Source organism: Pristis pectinata, chromosome 23 (genome assembly GCF_009764475.1).
Source record: "Pristis pectinata isolate sPriPec2 chromosome 23, sPriPec2.1.pri, whole genome shotgun sequence".
NCBI classification, from domain to species: Eukaryota; Metazoa; Chordata; class Chondrichthyes; order Rhinopristiformes; family Pristidae; genus Pristis; species Pristis pectinata.
Genome location: NC_067427.1, coordinates 5050409 through 5073317, shown reverse-complemented (window position 1 = coordinate 5073317; position 22909 = coordinate 5050409). Strand labels below are relative to the sequence as shown.

General features: G+C 38.2%; 1 protein-coding gene across 1 annotated transcript in view; it reads left to right on the top strand.

Annotated features, from left to right (window-relative positions):
- The window catches only part of LOC127582240 (nuclear receptor subfamily 6 group A member 1), a 219651-nt gene that overhangs the window by 172910 nt on the left and 23832 nt on the right, over positions 1-22909 (top strand). The window contains exons 5-6 of the mRNA XM_052037381.1: positions 11551-11606; positions 20780-20937. Coding sequence (XP_051893341.1) covers positions 11551-11606; positions 20780-20937 — 214 coding nt within the window. The remainder of the gene's footprint in view (positions 1-11550; positions 11607-20779; positions 20938-22909) is intronic.

The following is a 22909-nucleotide window of genomic DNA, read 5'->3' as shown; positions in this document are numbered from 1 at the left end:
AGTGCAGAACAATCATTGAAAAACTGGAGATGCAAAATAACTTAAATTGTATAGGTTCATTTGCAACTGAGCTTATTCGTCACTTTGTTTTTCATCACAGACTAGGCATTATTTTCAGTATTGAATGGTCAACTGGAAACCTCCAGCATTTGTTTTTATTTTAGATGAATTAAGGTTAGGAATATTCAGGGATTCAGATAAATTCAATTTGCTGAACAAAGTTTATTTCAATAATCTGGGCTTCTTTCAGTGAGTTGGAAAGATAGACCCATCCTCCATTTTCTGCTGTACAACCCCTCTCCGTTGCCAAGAATGCACAACCTATATAAAATAAAAAGGAAACTTGCTAAATCCCCATTTTGAATTTCTTCCAAACTATTTTATTGATATACTCCTATTTTCTCAAAGTTTTGATTGGTAATTTGAGCTCTGAAATTTAAAAGGAAGAAATATTCTTTCCATAATTTTAAATTAAATTGAAAAATAATTTGAATTTGGCAACTTTTTATTAAGAGTAGTTGTAAAAGAGTGTAAAGGAACGTACACCCACATGCTGTGCAATCTTCTTGAACAGATTATCAAGATTCAATTACTTCAGCAAATTTTTATAATGCACTACCTTTTTTGTACAAATGCAGTGGTACTTTCAAAATGAAGTAGTCAGTTTTGAAACTAATTTTACATTTTACACTAAAATTGAATTGTGTTCAAGATCACTGACAGTCTGAGGATTTCCTTCAGTGAGTGGGAAGGTTGTGACCATCCTTGCCACTAGGTGGTACAGTAAATGTCATTACAGCCATCACTTTTTAAAATTGTGGTGAAGTTGTACGACATGAAAATGAACGTTGCATCAAAGATATTTTCTTACCATCAGAATAACTGGATAGTAATAATTTGAGCCCCACGTGCTTGTAAATAATCTAGCCTATTTTCTGTTAGTTTATCCTAGGAGGATTATGTATGCCGGTCAACAGAAACTATCATCTCTGGTCATAAAACATGTAATCTTTGTTAATGAACACAATTCCTTAATCCTATAGTTGAACAACATAAAATCCTACTTAAATATAGAAAAGTCTGGGGCTCAGTCAATTGATGGAAATCCTTGGCTGTAAATAAATCTGAATGTGTTATTTGTTCAGTAATATCAGGAGGTTCCATTGGAAATAAAACAGAACACTTAATATAATATTTAAATCTTAAATAAAAGCACTATGGTTGTGAAGTTTAAAGGAAGTAATTTTAATCTTAAAGATGAAATGTAAACACCATATCATCACGCTTTACCTCAGCAAATCACTCTGAGAAGTGTGGTATATAATGTTATTGTATAGTGTTATTGAACAGCAACACCTTGGGGTACATATATAGTTCCCTGAAAGTAGCGACCGAGGTGGTGAAGAAGGCATATAGTCTGCTTGCCTTCATCAGCCAAGACGTTTGAGTTTTGGAGAAACAAAGGACTGCAGATGCTAGGATCTAGATGAAAAACACTTTGATGCTGGAGGAACTCAGCAGGCGGTTAGGACCCTTCTTCAGGACTGAAGATAGGAAAAGAGGAAGCCCAAAAGGGGGAAAAGCAGAGCAGTAATAGGTGGACAAAAGAGGGGAGGCGAGGTGGGCACAAGGTGGTGATGGGTAGATGTAGGTAAGAGATATTAAAAGGCAGGTGTGGGGGAGGTGGGGAGAGCAGATCCACTGGAGCATGGGTCAAAGTTAAGGAGAGAAAAAAAAAGGGGGTATAGGAAAAAAAAGAGGCTAGGAAAGGGAAGAAAAGAAGAAGCATGGGGGGGTGGTGTATAGGCATTACTTAAAGAGGGAAAGTGGGAGAATTCAATGTTCATGCTGTTAGGCTGCAAGGTTCCAAGATGGAAAATGAGGTGCTGTTCCTCCAGTTTGTGCTTGGAAATAAACAGAACACTTAATATAATATTTAAATCTTAAATAAAAGCAGTATTGTTGTGAAGTTTAAAGGAAGTAATTTTAATCTTAAAGATGAAATGTAAACACCATATCACCATGCTTTACATCAGAAAATCACTCTGAGACGTGTGGTATATAATGTTTTATATTTGAGTATACAGTATATTTGAGTTTTGGAGTTGGGATGGCATGTTACAGTTATACAAATTGTTGATTAGGTCACAGTTGGAGTATTGTGTGCAGTTCTGGTTACCACGCAATAGGAAGGATGTGATTAAGCTAGTGATGGTGCAGAAAAGATTCACAGAAATGTTGCCTGAACTGGAGGCCTTGTTTTAAGGAAAGATTGGAAAGGCTGGGAATGTTTTCCCTGGAGCGAAGGAGGCTGAGGTATGACCTTATAGAGGTATATAAAATCATGAAAGGCATAGTTAGGGTAGATGGTCACAGTCTTTTTCCCAGAGCAAGGGAGTCTAAAACTGGAGGGCATAGGTTTAAGGTGAGAGGGGAAAGATCTAAAGAGGATCTGAGGGGCAGGTTTTTCACAAAGAAGTTGGCGGGTAGATGGAATGAGTTGCCATAAGTAGAGGTGGGTACAGTTACAAGATCTGAAAGACATTTGGACCAGTGCATGGCTAGGAAAATTTTAGAGGGATATGGGCCAAATGCAGGCAATGGGATTAGTGTAGATAGGCATCTTGCTTGGCACGGACAAGTCGGGCTGAAGGGCCTGTTTCCATGCTGTATAACTGAATCTGTGAGTCTATAATTTTCATGTTTATTTCAGCTTATTAGAATTCTTATATTGCGGATCAAAAGCACATTAGCTATCTAACAGTCAAGTTATCGTAGTTCATTGTGGTATAGTTCACATGAGATTTTAGAACCTTGTTGCACTGCTGTAGGCAGTTAACAGTCTGAGGTCAGAGTTATCTTTGTAAAGGAAAAGAAAAGGAAAACGAGATCACAAAATTGTCATTTGCTTTGCCAATGGACACCTGGGAGCTGGATAAACATGGCCTTCATATTTCTGTGGAAATAACTATCAACCCATAAACAATACTTCTATTCTCAAAAAGGATGAAGAGGCACTTGAGAAGTGAGTCGTCTACCCTGCAGAAATGCACAAAAAGCACCAATGTGCCTCTTTGCCACCTAGTTCTTGTCTCTGTTTAGATTCTGTTTAGGTTGCAGATATTCATTACAAATTTTGTGACAATCTACCTGATCTTTGTTTTGACCTCTGGACCTTGACTGATGAAAAAACTTCCTAAAATTTAGAGGGTTTTTTTGTGTATAGCAGCCAGTTCACTTACTTTTGAGGTATGTTGTAGACAACAGTTTAGATATTGTAATATTGTGTATTCTGGCCAATTATTTATTTCTCAATCAACATTTCTATAAATGCATCAGTTGGTTATTATCACTTAATATTTGTGGGAGTTTGCCTGTGTGGATATTGGCTGTTGTGCTTTCTATGTTGCAATAGTGGCTACACATCAAAAGTGCTACGTTTGGTTGTAAAGTGCTTTGGGATGTTGTGAACATGCCAACTGTGGCATATGAGAAACAAAACTGGCAAATGACACGGAAATATAACTCCTGAGGTCTTTTGAGTTATGACATCCTGACTCAGAAATTAGTCTTGGCATAGTTTGTTTCAGTCTATTAATAGAAGTGCTGTACTGTCAAGACAAATGTGAGTGCAGTGAGAGGAATATGACCTGGCTTAAACATTTTGAGCCTATTTTTGGAAGAATGAGAAACACAAGAAGGTGAGACAGTTGTTTAAGCCTGTATCCAGTAACCTTGTTGATCCACAGAACTTGTTAAAATGCAGTTTATTAAATTAACAACAGCTTGGCAATCAGGTAATGAAACACAACTTTGTTCAAGAATTTTCCAGCTTGAACTGTCTGATTAAGGCAACTTTCTGAATGACTGTAGAAGTTCTATATAGGTCAGTGAATGCAGTATCACAATGCCACATGTTCTAGTGTTAAACCATTGGTAAATATAAGCGTTGCATTTATATTAGCAATGTCATTGCAATTCAAATCAGTAGGACTACTTATTTAAGAAATCCCACAAGATGTTGGATAAAAGGGTCTGATGCTTCTTTTTAACACTAGAGGGAAGTAAGCTAACAAAATACACACCATCCAAATATTTTGGAAGTCTTCTTGCAAAGTTTTTGCAAAAAATGTTCCTTCCTACATTGTTTGATTATCTTGACCTCTACATTCTACTCCCTAAAGTAAGCAAGATTGTAAATTTTATTGCCTAATTGTTTTTTTATAAGAAAGCTTTTTTGGCTAATCAACAAAAACGTACATTCTATGGCGCCTTTAACGTAATCACAATAAATAGAGGCTTACTGAGGGATTTCCACAGCTGCCACTAGTGGACTTAACAAAATGGGGAGGCATTACAGAGCAGAGTAGGTTTGCAGCTGTTGAGAAAGTTGAACGACAGTAGTTAGAAGGAAATTGTAAATGAATTGGTTGTGTCTTTAAAAATCGGTGGATCCTAAAGACAGAGGAAATGATGAAACAAATATCAAAAAATACCCAACAGGGATCAAAAAAGGAATCACAAAAAATGTAATTGTTCAGATTTTCTGATCAATGGCAAATAATCATTGTGAGCCTGGCACCCTTAGGGTGGTAAAATAATTCCTAATGTTCCACTCTTGTGTGTCCTTTCCTTTACCCCACCATCAGCAGCAATTCCTTAGGTTCTAGTATTCAAAACCTTCCACCTTAAACGCACAATTTTCAATTGTAGTTGAGGTCCTGGACTAGTACCGGTAAACTAAACTGTCTCTGCAGAGACGATGTTTTAAATCCGATCTCGACAGCTGGAGCATTTAAGTAGAAGTAATTAAATACATCTGGAATAAAATGCTGGTATCAGTGATGTTAACTGTGAAACAACAGATTGTCATAAAAAGTAATCTGATTCACTAATGTCTTTTGAGGAAGAAAATCTACCATGCTTGCTTGATTAAACCCACTTTAATGTAGCTAGTTCTGAACTGCCTTCTGATTTAACTTGCAAGCCACCCAAGGGGCACCTAGTGATGTACAATAAACCCTGTTCTTGTCAGCAGGTCCAAATTCTGTGCATGATAAATGAGATCAACTCTTTAGTCACATTCCCTAAAGTTTACTATTTTTGCTTGGCATTCTTCATTGCATGATTGCACATTAAAGAAGCTTACATTGATGCAGATAACTAAAGACCTTTCCAGAAAGAGTAAAATAAAGCACTTAACATTACACACATAACACTTTGATTCATGTTGCATAGCTGGTAAATTAATAGCAAGATTTAATTTATCAATTTTTTATGGGTGCACAGAAAATTGATAAATGGATCGAAAAAATAGCTTCAAATTTTCAGAATGGCACATTCTAAAAAAAAACTTTATCAACAGCTGTTGTGAAGTTTTGTTTTTTTTTTCCAGAATTGTGTTATCAGCATCTGATGCCTGAGAACATCTTGCAGTTAGGCCCATCTCTGATCAGTTATTTGGCAACACTTGTGTGGTCTCAGAACTCTAATTAAAAAAAAGCATTTCCACACATAACTATCTTGAACTCAAAATGCAGTCCCAACACAGAAGGGCGAGATCAGTGCTCTTTGGGCATTGAGAATGGCTGAAACGTGGGGCTAATGTCTTGCTGTGATGCAAGTTTAGCTCATTTATATTTTATCATGGGATGCCCAGATAAAACCTGTGACACACCAGGAGTGCACCTGCATTTGTGGAGCAACTAATAACTACCAGATGGGCAGCACAGTGGTGCAGCTAGTGGAGCTGCTGCCTCACAGTACTGGAGACCCAGATTTAGGCCTGACCTCTGGTGCTGTCTGTGTGGAATTTGCACATTCTCCCTGTGCCAAATGAGATTCCTCTGAATACTCTGGTTTCCTCCCACATCCCAAAGATGTGCAGGTTGGTAGGTTAATTGGCCACTGTAAATTGCCCCTAGTGTGTAGGTGACTGGTAGAACATGGGACAAGCTGATGGGAATGTGGAGAGGAAAAAATGGGATTAATGTGGGATTAGTGTAAATTGATGGTTGATGCGAACTAGATGGGCCGAAGGACCTTTTTCTGTACTATATCTTCCTGTGACTTCCACCTTTAAAACTCTCACGGTGAAGAGGATGAGCACTGGCAGGAGAAAAGTAATGTGTAAAAATTAATTCACAGGCATACTTACATTTAACCTTCATATTCTGCTTCCATACATCATTTCTTGGCTCATTAAATGAGCACCAATTGAACATAAACATATGCAAAAATTGACACTTCTGCTGTTGTGAGAAGTTGGTCCTATTTATTTATAGTAGAAGACCACTTTGATAGGTGAGAATGAAGTGTCTGGTTATTATGTCATATATAATCATATTTGTGGAGCACTGACTCCCATTCATGGTGTAGGTCATTGCTTTGTGTCCCAATGGACAAAAGAAAGGCAAGACAAGATCTGTAGTACTGGTTTTTGCCCGCCACCTTTTTTTATCCCATATTTATTTCTGGTGAGGGCAGGAACTGTGTTTGGGGTTGAAAATGAATATTTCATAGTATTAGAATGGCACAAATGTGACATTGTTATGCCTACCCTCTCCTCTCTTCCCCCACCCAAAGGGGCACACAGGTGTGGACATGTTTTTCTGCAGGTACAGCCTGGGCATGGCTGCTTTCTGGCACCTATGAGGTCATTAGACAGTTTTGGTATAATCATTTAGGTGAGTTATTAGGAGGACAGTAAGCAAGGTCATATAGGTTCCTATGACAGGGCTTAATTACTCTGTTCATTGATCTGTGAGATATCAGATTCCATGCTAGCATTGCCACTATTGAAAGCATCTGAAGCATGGTTTATGCAGGCTTTGTCCTTTAATTGCGGCATGGGTGTTTCACTCATTCCAAACTCTCAAAATTATCTTTTTAAAGTTCCTGGGCTGGATATACCACATTACAGTTTGCCAGAGCTGGACTGAGTGAGAAGGTTTGTAAAGAGGCACATCTGATCCCAAGATCTTCTGTTTCTTCTACTTGGGAAAATTATTGTTACATACTCATAATTAATACAACTTAATGCCATCTGGTGTTAGTTAGCAGTACTAGTAAAATGTTTCTGTTTGATATATCTTTTGGTGGTAAAGTGTGCATGATTCAGGAGTATAGACATTACCCTTGAGCTCTGTCTATTTATCTCCAGCTTCTTTAAGTCCTCTTCCAGTATTTAGAGGTGCCCATTCTTTAAAAGTAAAGAGGGGATCTGTTTGCCAGTCCTTTAACTATTGTTGATTTCTTCCTTGAATTTTACTTAATGTTTAAAGTACTATATGAATTCAGCTAATCACTATTATTAATAGGTGTTAGAAATGAGGAATGTGCATCATGCTGATATGTGGAATCAGATTATAAGGATAAGGCTCCTATTGAAGAAGCTGGTGCACCCTTGTAAGTAATCGACTTCACCTGTTCAAATACTGTAGAGACTGGTGGTAGCCAAATAATGAAAGAGCAAGTGAGTAGGAGGGAATGGTTTGTGTGTGTCCACAGTGCTATCTTACGCCTTATCACTCCTTTGATTGACATTGAAACTGAATCCAGTGCTTACATGAAGTGTTCCTCTGTCTAATCCTTTGGCTGACCTGGACCTGTCAAGGAAACAGTGTCAACTGTGACGGTTGGTGGAGGGGATGAGAGAGGATGTGAACTTGCAATATACAAATAGAAATCATTGCTGCTGCTGCTGCTACAGTTACTTGGTAACTTTTCTTGAGTTTCCATAGTTTTTTGCCAAAAATTTTAAGTTGCTGTGAGCTTTTATACCTTCTGTGCCATATTAGTGCCTGCCTGCTAATGGGCAAGCACTAATGTGGAGTTGGGAATAATGCCAGCCACTCATTCACATCAAGAAAGAAAGCCATCCTTGCTAGTATTGCTGGGTGTAGCAACACTTGTTTGAAGGGCTGAATGACCTCCTTTGTGTGCTGTTGCTCTTTTACATGGCTGACGTATATCAAAGCAGTGCAGAAATGAAAATCTGCCATGTGTTTTTTGTATTTATGGGTGCCAAAGTAAGATTGGGCGGTGGAGATTGAAGCGTTACCAGTCGTGATACTGCACATTAGATCAAAGTAGTTTATATGATCCCAGGCTGACTGCAGAGCAGTGAAGTCGATTGTTATTCTGTGTGTGCAGTGTATGGTATAGCAGCCAAGGATCCTATGTATCCTTTGTTAAAAACAGTAAAAGAAAAATTAGGGTCCTATTGTGTTTTCTTTTACATGGCTGACAGGGAAAAGGTCATCAATAACTAGCCAAGATTGTACAGCAGGTTGAGAGATTTGACATGTGTCTCCTAAGGATGCAGAAAAATAAAATATGATGTTATCTACATGATCTGCATTCCCTGTGCTAGAAGTGGTGTAAATGCATAGTTGCAAGCTAATAGTACGTTTTGACATGTTTTCCTGGGGTGCTTATGAAACTTTCTCCATATCCACATATGATTACACTATATACGAATAGCAGCTAAGGTTATATGTTCCTGCATCTGTCATGCATACTATTACAGATCTTTTCTCCCCAGAACTTGTAAATAACTAGTGATATTCATTATTTCTTTGTAGGCAGCATTAAATCACATTTTCAGTCATAGATAATAGAAAGAATGCAGTCACATACTAATAGTGGAAAATCTTGAGTGCTAACTCTGTGTACCACAAGTGTTTCATTAAGTATTAATGATCTGGGAATTCCGAGTGCCTGAGGTCAAGATTGAACCAGGGTTCCTGGAACTGTGAGGCAGCAGCTCTTCTAGCTGTGCCACTCTTTTGAATTAAGAGTTTTGTTGGCAGATTTGGCATTTACTTTAGACACAGAACCATCAGTGAACCTACTTGGAGCAGGATTGTGAAAATGGCATTAGGCCATTTAGTTGCATATGTAGGAGCCTTATTTTTTTCAGGCAGCCTCCTGGCACATTTTGACAATGTGACTTTGACTCCCACAGAACCCTCCCCACCCCCACGCCTAAATTGGTGGTCAGATGGAATCCAACTTTCCCCTTGTTTCTATTAAACATTTAGATCACATTCTAATGAGATGCTAACTAGACCTTAGTACAAGTTTCATAATTAGAACTCTCGCCCTTTGGAGTAAGGGCATCTAGCATTGAGATGAAAGCCTCAAGATGACTTCTTCCAATTTCCTAATCTTAAAATTAATTAATAGCCTGAAATTTGTGAATAGTATCGAAGGTGCACTTACTCATCACTAAGAGCTGCAAGGCTTTTCCAGGCTTTGGAGTGGAAATTTGCTTTAATCTGATGTCCTTCTCAAGAAACAAAAAAAAATTTAAAACGAATTAAAACAGTTACAGATCATATAAGAGTTGGGACATTATGTTGCAGTTGTACAAGATGTTGGTGAGGCCACACTTGGAGTATTGTGTACAGTTTTGGTCACCCTGTTATTGGAAAGATGTCATTAAGTTGGAAAGAGGTCATTAAGTTGGAAAGAGTACAAAAGAAGATTTATGAGAATTTTGCCAGGACTTGAGGACCTGAGTTACAGGGAGAGCTTGGGTAGGCTAGGACTTTATTTCTTGGAATGTAGGAAACTGAGGGATGACCTTATAGAGGTATATACAATCACGAGGGGCATAATTAAGCTGAATGCACAGAATCTTTTTCCCGGGGAAAGGGAACCAAAAGTTAGTTGGCATAGGTTTGTGAGAGGGAAAGATTTAAATGGGACCCAAGGAGTATCTTCTTCACATAGAAGGTGGAACCAGCTACCAGAGAAAGTAGTTGGGGCGGGATAGGAAAGGTTTAGAAGGACATGGGCCAAATATAGGCAAATGTGACGAGCTTAGGTGGGTACCTTGGTTGGCACAGGTGAGTTGGGCCGAAGGGCTATGTTGTATTACTCTATGACTCTATTATTAAAAACATTAAACTAAAGTTAAATAGTTAAAAGCAGTAGCTAACTTTTCGTCTTCCACAAGCTGAGACTTCTTATTCAAATGAACAGAGTCTCTGAACCCAGCATGATCGAAGAGGTGATTGTCCAGAGTAATGGTGGGAAATCCCAGTAGAATTAGTCTCCATGTGATCCAGTGGTAGAACACACAGACATGTTTGGCAGCATCTTCACTCATTAGGTCCTGGACACACAGAGTCCGGGAAGTCTGGGAATTTCTTCCTTGGAATAGCTTTTGATTCGCTTCCACAGCCAACAAGATTTGGCTCAGTAAAAGTCAAAAAAACTAAAATAAAAACAGAAAATGCTGGAAGCACTCAGGATGCCTGGCAGCATTCACAGAAAGAAACAGAACCAGCATCCCAAGTCAAAATTGCTTCATCAGTTAGGTCCTAGTCCTGGGGCATTGTCTTTGTTTCTCTTTCCATGGATGCTGCTCAGCCTGCTGAGTGTTTCCAAGATTTGGCTTAATATCTTAGAAAAGAGATTCCAATGAAAATAATGAAGGTCTAGCTTAGCTCGTTGTTTGGGAAACATTTTTGCTGCTTCTTTTGGTTCCTGAACTTTTCAGTTTTTTGACTTGATGGTTATATTGGAAAGTATTTGCTATTGGCACATGATGAGACCTGCCGGGGTTGAAACACTCAACTCCAGATTGGTGTCATAAAATACAAGATTTTTACTTAAGCAGAGTTCACCTTTTTGAGAATGCAGCATGAAGTAAATACTTAATTTTATCAGTTTAAAATATTTTAAGATATGTTTTAAGCTTTTAAGCTCTTAAATGAAATCTTTTAGGAATATTTTAAGCTGCATTTTCCATTGGAGAGAATATTAGTATGTTTTAAGATATTGGCAAAATGATCATTGTATTAAATGCACCTACACACAATCTCTATAATTTTGTTGTGGAAACACATGAATTCTTATAAGATAATGTATCCTGACGTTTTTAAGAATGTTTAGTTCCAATAATTTGATTACAGGGAAAATATTTTAGTAAATATTTTTAAAATTTTACTGTTTTCTTTTATTTAAAAAATAGGTATTTTGAAACTGCGACACATTAAGTGGTGGGATACATAGTTTCCTCACTTTTACGAAAGGCCAAGTAAATGTAAATTACAGGGGGCTCTCTGGGTTGTGGAAGACCTGACTTAAGGAAATCTGACTTTATGCTAATTCTCCCATAAATTTTATTTCCTATAAAGAATTATAGGAAGGGTATGCAGAGTGATGCGATACAGGTATCGATAGAAAATGGATGGCAGCATGATGCAGTACTGCGTAGGGAAGGGGACGCTCCACTGTTTTGGGCAATGGGTTTTTATGTTGGTTTTGGAGGAAATTTCTGACTAAAGGAAATATTGGTTTATGGACAGTTCTTGGGAATAGAACTGTTATGTAACCTGGGAACTGCCTGTACCTTCCTACCAAGTTTGAAGAGACCTGTTTGCTTTGTTAATGATTATCTCTGAGTAACATTGACAGAAATCTGATCATCTTACTGCACTCATAAACTTATAGGTAAATTAAAATTAAAGTCAGTTTTGTGAAATGCACTAACAATTTTAAAATAGCTTTGAGAATCATTTGTGTTTTTTTTTCCAGCAATCAGGGAGGATGGAATGCCAGGAGGTAGAAACAAAAGTATCGGTCCTATTCAGGTACGTGTTTTTACATTCTTGGAAATTAAGCTATACAGAATAATGGTGAAAGAACAATGTTTTATTTAATTGTTCCACAGTTCAGTTGAATGAACTTAGGAGACTTGGTTCTGTATTTTATGTTATATTATGTATATTTTTCCTATTTAGTTTAAATGTGATAAAACAAGTTCGTAATGGATTAGATAAATTATCTTTGGGAAAAAATGTGTGCAGTTTCACTTTTTTGGTGGAAGAAATACTCTGAGCATTTCTTGTTATTTTCAAGGGTAACAATCAAGTACAAAATAAATATTGTTAGTTCTACCCAGTTATTTTGGTCTTAATCCCACCTGCTCTGTTTTAACTCTCTTTTGATGATGACATGTTTTATGATTAAGATTATGTACTAATCAAATTGAGGGAGAATGTTATAGGTTTTGAATATCAGGATTGAATTCTGATGGATACTATATAAGACTAGCTATGGGCAGAATAAAGTTCCTTTATTTTATCCGATTTCTTAATTCAGTTTTTTATCGTACCATTGTGCTATTTTGTATCCCAGTTTCCATGACTTGCAGTAGCTTTGGACTAGATTGTAAAACGATGCTAAATTCTGGCAGTTGTGAACTATTATCTTAAGGTTTTAGATGATGTTATCTGCTGAGAGTTCTTCTGGGCATCCGTTCCTGTGCTGTCTGTTCTAAGTTCTAAGAAATTTGTAAGAGATGAACCATCTATTCATGATTCTGGACTGCATTCAATCCAAGGTTTCAAAAGTTGAAAGAAAGCGGAGGTTTTTTTTCACTTTTTCTACCGTTTAAGTTAATCTTCTGAAAGTTTCTAGTTGGGTACAATTACCAATTCAGGCACAAATTACATCCCTGTGTTCTTCATCCCCTCAGATTTTGCCCAGTTTCATGTGTCTATCACCCAATGCAAATATGCCATGAAGTAGTACAACCAGGAAGTATTTTAAAAGTTTTCTTTGTAACTTGGTTTGATTAAGACAGCTGAATAACCTGAATATAAATTACTTAAATTTATTTTAGAAAATTTTCATTTTTAGTTGTATTGGCACATATTTGTTTTCTAGAAAATTTAGAACTGTACATATTATTATTCTTACACCCAAGAGTTCTTTTCCTGAAGGCCTGCAAGTGAACACAATTAGTGGACCTTCCTCATAATGATTGTCTCACTCTGGGAGCATGTCCTGTTTTGTGGCAAGGCCTGCTTCAAGTGCAGTATTTTTAAAAGATGGTGGGAATTTAAGATGAGTTGAGTGCAAATCATGCTTAAAATTTTTGAAAACTTTGGTGTCATTTACACTAAATTGTCCTTTCTAAAATCAGTATAATAAGGGGAAGCTTTTTCCAAAGTGAGTACATCATTCCTGGGGTAATCTTCAAGTGGTGTCTTGCTCAACTGACTACTTTTCACGTGTGGCTGAATAATAAATGTTGGCACTTAATTGATGCAGGGCAATGAAATGGAGCCTGGTCTCCTCTTGCTTGAAGTACAAGCAGGTGCACCTTCCACAAGGGTTACAGGATAACATTCATTTCAGTGCACCTTGCAACTCATTGAGTGGCAAGGCAGGATGAGGAAATGGTTAAAAAAGCATAAGAGATCCTGGGTGTTTTTAAAATGAAGACAAGGAGTACAAGACTGAGGAAATTATTGGTTCAGCCACAAATAGAGTGTTGTGTAGAGTTCTGGTAAAAGATATGAAGGTTTCAGAGAGAGAACAGAAGAGAACTACCGAAATGATTGCAAGGAAGAGGGATTTTTGTTAGGTGGATAGGCTGGAGAAGCTAAGGTTGTCCTCATTAGAACTGAAGAGATTGTGAGGAGATCGAATAGTGGTATTTAAAATCATGAAACACTTCCCATTGGTGGAGGGGAAAGAATTAGAGGAAATAAATTGAAGGTGATTGGTAAAGGAACCAAAAGTGGCTCGGGGAAAGATTCTTTTTTTTTGCATAAGTTGTTGGAGCCTGGTGTAGTTGTGGAAACACATTCAATTGCGTTGGAAAGGGAGCTGAATAAGTACCTGAAAGGAAAGGGTTTGCAGAGCATTGGGGGCAGGGCTCTTACATAGAGCTGATCTGAAGTAACTGGTGTTTGAGATCAGCAAACCTACCATTGATTGTCAGATGAACTGGAAACATTTCCAATCTCTATGATTCAGCTAGGTTATATTGTATTTGCCTATGGAAGAACTTCCAGTGGGAACGTGGAGGGGGAAGGGATGGAGTGTAATATATAATTCACTTAAACAAGCAGAGACTACTTAATTTGTCCCACTATGATTTTTGATAGAAATTAAAGTTCATCATCCTTTAGAGTTAGAAAGTTATCTGCAGTTTTCAAACTGCTGAGTTTCAAATAAAACTATCCTGTTCACTCAATAAAAAGTTCAAGCTTGAAACTTTTTTTTGACTGAGCAGCTCTTAAATGTCAGAATGATTAATAGGATGATGTTGATAGGTGTCTTATAAAATCAAGGATAATGCCAACAAGGATTATGTGTTTGTTTGGAGCTACAGAACAATGAGTCTTGCAACAATGGAAGATTACCAGCATTCCACTCCTACTTCTTCAAACAAATCTCTGAACAGAATGTCTTATTTCATTAGATTTATCTTTTAGGCTCACAGTTCCAGGATCACCGTGGAGTCAAAATATAACCCCCAGCTTACTCTCCCTTTTACCTCCATCTTCCCCATTAATACATTAAAGAAGTTCAAGGACTTCTTTGTTAATAACATTTAGACAATTGATCAATTGAATCTATCAGTTCTTTTCCTTTCCCTAAATTTTTAGGTTAAACTTTTTGGAAAATTCCTCTCTCTCCTAGTCCAGAATTCTCATTTTTCTCTAACTGCTTTCCTTTTTCCTGCATGCTGTCTCCTTGCACATTTTCTCCATGACCTACCTGCTCTCTCACCTCTATTTCTATTAAATTGTTGGCTCCCCAGCGTCTGTTCCTGGCCTTCACATTTAGTTCTGTTAATGTTCTTTCACCTGGGATATTGTCCCCTGTCCTTCCAATTTATCATTATCATTAACCCTTCAATAAAAACATTCATCATATTTAAGACAACAGCATATTCAAGGACGTAAGAGGAGAGGGAGGTTGGAGATGGGTAGTTTGCAAGGACAAATTAAAGATCCTTTTTAAACAGGAGAAGGTATCCTGGGTACCCTCTCCTCTATAAAAAGGATCTTTAACCTTTAGGGGCGGCACGGTAGCGTAGCAGTTAGCACGATGCTATTACAGCGCCAGCGATCGGGGTTCGATTCCCATCGCTGTCTATAAGGAGTTTGTACGTTCTCCCATGTCTGCGTGGGTTTCCTCCGGGCGCTCTGGTTTCCTCCCACATTGCAAAGACGTATGGGTAGGTTGATTTGGGTTTAAGATGGGTGGCGCGGACTCGTTGGGCTGGAAGGGCCTGTTAACACACTGTAAATAAAATTTTTTAAAAAATGTTTTTATTGAGGGGTTGATGACAGCAGATTTTGAGGGTGAGGGGGACAGCACATGAGAGAGAGAACTATTAACAGAAACAGTTTAGACAAAAATATTAACCAGTGGAAGTCAGGAATGGAGGTAGAGTTGTTTCCAGAACTCAGAATGTCTCCACTCAGTTTCCTGTCCTTGCTGTAGTCCAGGATCTGATCTTAGTTAAGTTACTGATGATATCCTGGGTACCTTCTCCAGTTCCTGTCTAATGCTGTTGTAATTAGCCTCCCCCTAATTTAGCACTTTCACCTGAGGACCAGTCTTATCCTTATCCATAACTATCTTAAAACTTATGGAATTATGGTTACTATTCCCAGAATACTTCTCCACTGAAACTTCGATCACCTGGACAGGCTAATTCCCAATATGAAGTCAGGTATGGCCTCATCTTCAGTTGGACTATCTACATGTTGTTTCAGGAAACTCTGCTGGATGCACGTGACAAATCTGCCTCATCTAAGCCCCTGGCACCAAGGGAGTCCCAGTCAATATTGTGGAAGTTAAAATCACCCACTACAATAACCCTGTTATTTTCACATTTTTCCATGATCTGCCTGCATATCTGTTCCTTTAGCTCTCATGGGCTATTGGGAGGCCCAGAGCCGCCTCATTGTGATTGCAGCTTTGAGTTTCACCAATATTGCCTCACTGCACGAGTCCTCCATGATGTCCTCTCTTAGTGCAGCTGTAACCTTCTCCCTAATCAATAATACAACTCCAGCTCTCTCACATCCCCCTCTGCCATGTCTGAAATATCTATACACTGGAAGCTTGAGCTGCCAGTCCTGTCCTCTCACCCAACTTTCTGTAAAGCTACAATATCATAGTTCCATGTACTAATTCAGGCTCTAAGCTCATCTGCCTTACCGGTTGTACTGCTTGCATTGAAATAAATACACTTCAGACCATCATTCCTGTCCTGTTCATTATCCTGGCCCTGTTTGTCTTAGTAGACTTACTTGACTTAACCTATACTTTCTCAAGCTCTCCATCTGCTGATCATTTGCCCTGGTTTCCCTCCCTCCCCCCCCCCAAGACTAATTTAAACCCTCCCAAGGAGAGCTAGCAAAGCTCTCAGGGGGAACATTGATGCCCCTCCAGTTTAGGTGCAACTTGTCCTCCTTGTACAGATCCCACCTGCCCTGGAAGAGATCCCAATGATCCAGGTATCTGAAGCCCTCCCTCCTACATCACCGCTTTAGCCATGCACTTGTCTGTACTGCACTTGTATTTCTGGCCTCACTAGCATGTGGTACAGGGAGTAGTCCTGGGATTACAACCCTAGAGATCCTGTTTTTTAACTTTCTACCAACTCTCTAAATTCTCTATGCAGGACCTCCTCTCTCTTCCTGCCTATGTCACTAGTAGAAATATGGACCACGACCTCTGGCTGCTTATCCTCCCCTTTCAGAATGTCCTATACTCGCTCAGGGTACCTGCTTGACCCTGGCACCAGAGAGACAACACAACATCCTGAAGTCTTGCTCACAGCCACAGAAATGCCTATCTGTGCTCCCGTCTATAGGGTCCCCTATCACTACTGCTTGCCTAGACTTTGACCTTCCCTGCTGTACCACAGAGCCAGTTGTGGTGGTGCCACTGATCTGCTCCTGCTGTTGCTTTCCTCTGAGAGGCCATTCACCCCAACAGTATTGAAATGTATACCTGTTAGAGAGGGAAATAGCCTGCTGCTACAGCTCCAGTCTTTTTAAATGTTCCTTTCCCTCCATGCAAGTACTGCCTGTCTGAAGTTAACGAGCTCTTACCTGCTCATAGCCTTCATCTCTCCATTTTAAATATCCTTCTCACATGCAGTAACATTTATGTTTTTATTCACGTTTCATTTGTCTTCCTAATGTTTTTCTTTATGTTCAGTAAACATGTTCAAAGTATTCTTGCTACTTGGATTAAAAAATACTCAACAAAAAATGTGGAAGGAAGTTGAGGATAAAAACCAAAGTATTATTTTTGCTTTTAATTCACTGACCTCATTATGAATTTATTATTTTATCAGTTTTTCTTTGTTTACATTGCTTATTCCTTTTCTGTTTCCTTCCTCATATGTCACTCATTTTCTGCTATTATTCCTGCCTACTTGTTCTTTCCAAAAGTATTAGATTTACTGAATTCCCACCATTATTGTTTGATCAAATGATATAATAGAGTTTAATCCCATAGAGCCACCAGAACATTGAGGTCCAAGGCTCCTCCAATTTGGGTCTGATTGAAATAAAACTTGCACAACTTCAGAATCAGATAATGGAACGTTTTGACATTGCTAGGGTCATGATAGCCTTTAGGTAAGTGTTTTTAGGTTATTAATTGGAAAGCAAGGGGATAGGGATCTGAGAATCAAGATTCTGGAGATCTAGAGTCTGAGAATCAGGGAAGTAGAGAATAGGGTATGAAAATGGAGGTATAGGGAGCCCAGGGATGAGGAAGTCTTGAGGTAGCACTGATGATATTCGTGTGGAAGCAGCGCTCCTTGGTCATGGCATTAAATTCTTTTTTTATCACTCCCATATTCCACATTCAAGTAGGTTATTGACTAACTTGGTTGGGCTTAGCAGGCGATTCACAGGTTTGGTTTAACCTAAACTCGCGCAGATTGCTTTGTGCCACACTGTTGCTCCTTGACCACTAGTTCCAGTGGCACTCAGAAAATAGTTTCTAGCCTTGTATTTCTTAGTGAGAGTGAAACCGTTCTATCAGTCTTTTCAGTTACCAAGGAATTTCAATGTGACTGTTGTGGGTGAAAAAGAAACACCTCCAAATCCCTGACGCCAGTTCTCCTTGAAAGTATAAATGAGTTTGTGGGAGAGAGAAAGGTGATGAACGGTGGCAGAGTGCTTTAAGCCTGGAAAGTAAGCAGAATTCACATTCAAGGTCTATTTCAGTAAATCAGTGAAAATTCCAGATGCCTTTCCATGTAAAGCAATTATTGGTGTTTTATAAAGGAAGCTTGGAACTATGCCAGGCATTTTGTTTCTGTGTTATCAAAACATTGATACACATTTTATAACCCAGGTTATGATATTACTTTATATTTATGAATTTATTGTATCACTGAGATTCTTGGCAGGTTATTTAAATTGTTATAACATAATGTTTCATAGATGTTTATACTATTTGTGTTTTCTTTTTTTTAAAAAAAAGCCACAATTGGACCTGTTGATTCAATTTCTAACCCTTTAAAATGCACAATATAGATTAAAACAAATTGATGTAAACCCAAGTAGTCTAGAAGGGTTTCTTGTTTAGTTATACAGAAAATGGTGTATTTTCTAACATAGCCCAAGTTAACTTGATAAAATCAAGGTTTCATTTGTAAACCCTTTGGTTTGGGAGCACATGGTGAATTCCAAAAAAAATTAAAACTCTTTGCATTAAAAGCTTTAATGTATAAATAGATGAAAGAAAGACATTTAAAAAAAATGTTTTAAATTACATTAATGTATATTTTTAAGTGGTTGAGTAGTTCCTTTATTTTTCCATTAAGTTCAGTAATTCCTGTTGAAATATTTAGACTTTGAGATAAATTTTACAATTAGAATCAGATTTATTATCACTGACTTAAGTGATGTGAAATTTGTTGTTTTGCGGCAGCAGTACAGTGCAAAGATATAAAATTACTATAAATTACAAAAATAAATACATAGTGCAATAACAAAGGAATAACAAGGTAGTGTTCATGGACCATTCAGAAATCTGATGGCGGAGGGCAAGAAGCTGTTTCTGAATTATTGAGTGTGGGTCCTCAGGCTCCTGTACCTCCTCCCCAATGCTAGAAATGAGAAGAGGGCATGTCCCAGATGGTGAAGGTCCTTAGTGATGGATGCTTCTTAAGGCACCGCCTCTGGAAGATTTCCTCGATGGTGGGGAGGGCTGTGCCCATAATGGAGCTGGCTGAGTCTACAACCCTCTGCAGCCTCTTGCAATCCTGTGCATTGGAGCCTCCATACCAGGCTGTAATGCAACCAGTCAGAATGCTCTCCACTATGCATCTATAGAAATTTGTAAAAGTCTTTGGTGCCATACTGAATCTCCTCACTTCTAACGAAGTAGAACCGCTGGCGTGCCTTCTTCATGATTGCATCAACGTGTTGGGTCCAGGATAGATCCTCCAGTAAAGCAGCAATTTGTGTGTTCTTGAGAGATGCAAGGGCCATTCAACACCTTGTGCCACAGACAATCTGCTGGAAGAACTCAGTAGGTTGAGCAGCATCTGTGGGAGGAAAGATGCTGCTTGACCCCCTGAGTTCCTCCAACAGATCGTTTGTTGCTACACGTTCCAGCATCTGCAGTCTCCATTCAGCAATCCCTTGTTCCTGCTCTGCCATTCAATAAAAATTGTGGCTGATCTTTTTTTTATTAAACATGACATGTTTATTCCTGCTTTCTCTTTTCTGTCCATTAACCAATCCTCAAACAATGCCAGCGTATGCTTTAATTCTGTTTAATAATCACTAGTGTGGCACCTTATCTAAAGCCTTCAGAAAGTCCAAATACACCATATCAGCTTGTCTTCTCTGCTGATTACAATCTCAGAAACTCTGAATGGTTTGTCAAACGTGATTTCTCTTTCATGAGGCCATGTTGATTCTGTCCAATTCTGTTATTATTTTCTAAGTGCCCTGTCACTGATGTCAGTCTGCCTATAGTTCACTGTTTTCTCTCCACCTTTCTTAAATAATGGTGTTATGTTTTCTCCCTTGGAATCTGTGGGAACCCTTCAAGAATCCAGTGCATCCACCATCTCCTTAATTATATCCCCAGGAAGTGGGTCACTAGATCCTGGGGGATGTAAAGTCTTTTAGTCCCACTAATTTCTCCAGTACTAATGTCTTTTACCAGTGTTAATTCCTTGGATCTCCTCATTCACCCTAGCTCCCAGTTGAAAATATAAGTCATATCTGGAGTTTATCCCCAATATGTTAACCTAAAATTGAAAATTCAAAGTGATCCAGCACAAAAAGGTTTGATGTCTTAACTAGACATATAGTTGAATAAATAACCACCAAAAAGTAACTTCACTGTAGTGCATATTTATGAAGAGGCTTGTTTACCAAAATGTGTGATAAAGGGACAAACCAAAAGTATACTCATCTGTTTGCATAAAGCCAATATTAAAATTCCCAACTTCTGTAAATGCAGAGTAAAAGCATTGAACAGGTTTATGACATCACCAGATGAAATCATCCCCATTTACTTTATAATATTTAATTTCTATTCAATTTTTTAAAACTGCATGACTAAAATACTAGCTTTTGTCTTCATAATGTATGGTTATGATGACAACATTTAACTACATTTAGGAATTAGCAAGGATCTTGAACCACTTTTCCACAAATGGCTTGAAATAACTGCTCTCTTTTACATGTCTTTGTTTCCATTTTAACACAATTAACTGTGGAGCATTTGGGAATGTTTGCAGGAAATGTAATAGGTCTATAATGCAATGCTCTTTACGTACACTAACCCCCTCCTCTCTCTCTCCTCACTCCTACTCATCTTCTGATCTCTCTTTTCACCATCTTATCAACATTGCATTAAGAGAAAAAAGTTTCATTTTCTTTTAATATTGGGCAACATTCACAAAGAAGTATTCACTTTCACTGTCAATGTTGCAGCTGGTCAAGAAACACTTTACTATGTATTTCAGATATCTGAAGAAGAGATTGAAAGAATTATGTCTGGACAAGAATTTCAGGAGGAGGCAAACAATTCATGGAGCAACAATGGAGACAGTGATCATAGCTCCCCTGGCAATGGTATTTCCGAGGGGAACCAACCATCACCGGTTTCTACTCCTTCCTCAAGGTGGGAACATTTGAGATAAACATCAAAATAGGATTGTGAGATAAATGCTTAAGTATATTTAATTCCATATTTGCAGCAAGTCATTTGTATTTACTTAATCCACCATTGTGATGGTTACAAAGCGGGAAAGTTCAAAATGTGATGAACAGACAGGCATTATTCATTCACGTGTTTTGGTATTGCTTTTGAAAATACTTATTTTTGTTGTATGCACCTTGTCACTTGGATCTCAATCTACTCTTGCCTCTGACGAAGTGAAACAATGTGTTAAGAAATAAAAACAATAAATGCTGGATAAACATGGCATTGAACACTATGACTTAGTAAAATTTTAGCACTGATCCCAATTTTCAGGTGCAAAAGGAAGTACTTATTTTTAAAGCACAGGCACACTCCCCATCCCCACTCCAACCCCAGCTTCGCTTACAAGCAAAGATCTTTGCCAGCTCCTCTTCAGCCTGAGATCCACTACTGGTGACATGTGACTGAAATCCATGAACCAAGGCATTGAAAGGTATCTTTAATTACTTCAAGTGAATTTTTGACAAAGCAGAAGTCAGAGTAGTAGAATATCTGAGCAGGGTTGCATGCAGTATCAAGCTATGCTGTTATTGCTGTAAAAGCATTTCTGCAAGGAGGGTCAGAATGAAAACGTGAAATACCTTAAAGGCCACAAGTGAGCACAGAAGTCTCAAGCTTAATGAGAGGCCCTTGCCTTTATCATTCCAACTGTGCTTTGAGGTTGAATTCCTCATGGACTCTAGTTGCACAGGTTTAGCAACTCAATTCATTTGCATGGGCAACAATGGCACCAAGACTCTTGTTTCATTTTTTGAATTCATTGAATTAACTAACGTATTTAATTGCTTTGCACCTTCGAGTGCTTTGATTAAGTTTTATTTTTAAATTCCAAAATGTTATGTTTGACTATGTTTGAATATTTGTGAATGTCAGCAACATGAACAATCATTCAAAGAGTTCCTTCTGACAGTTGGTTCTGCCTGGTGGCCTGGACTAACTGGCTGTCAAGATTCCAAAGGGCCTTGCTGATTAGGTCCTAATCAGGTATCTGGCTGGTGTGTTAATATTTTTTTGTCCTTCAATGAGCTGACTGCCAGCTAACACCAGTAATGCTGGAAATTTGCCCATCCAGAAGGTACTGCAGGCAAATGTGGGTATAGAAGTGCAAAGTGTTGGCATCCTTGCTACGCACCATATGTCATGAATTATGGGCGATTAATGGGGCTGTATGCTACTCTTTAAAATAGACTTTCTGAAAAGATATGGGAGTTTTTTTTTTAAAAGATGTGAGGTGCTCACCTCAGGCTAACAGAACATCCATATTTTTGATCTAAATGCAGAATATTGTATTGGATATGGAATAGCCTATCAGTTTTTCTGAAAATTTTGACTTTGCAAGGCTTAAAAAAATCTATTTGACTTGAGTAAAGATGCAATGGGCTCATGCAGCATGCTGCTCATTTGGACAAACAAAATCACAAATCTATAGCTAGTTAAAGGGTGCCTATAGGTTGACAGGCTTGGAAATCACAGTTATCCTCAAAGTTGAAAACTTGCACCTTCAGTTGAAAAGTAAAAGTTTAAGTTGAGATTTTTAAATTGCCTGTTTTCTTTTAAATTTTATTATTTAGTCTGTGTTTGTATTTGTCAATACCCCAGGAATTGTTGCTGCTAGGCAGGTAGTTACCAAATTAGCTTGGTCTTCCCATATTTTGCAATAGTGCACTTGGAAATAATCATAACATGAAACTATAACATTAAGTTTTCTTAGCACCTTTTATGCAGAAAAATATCTTAAAGTGCTCCAGAAAGGTCTAATTAAAAGAAGCAGACAATGTGACCCCCCTATTCAAAAGGAAAGGGAAACATAAAGCAGATTGGCCTGACATCCATTGTTGGAAAAATGTTCAAATCAATTATTAAGGAAGTAATGGCAGCACATTTGGAAAAT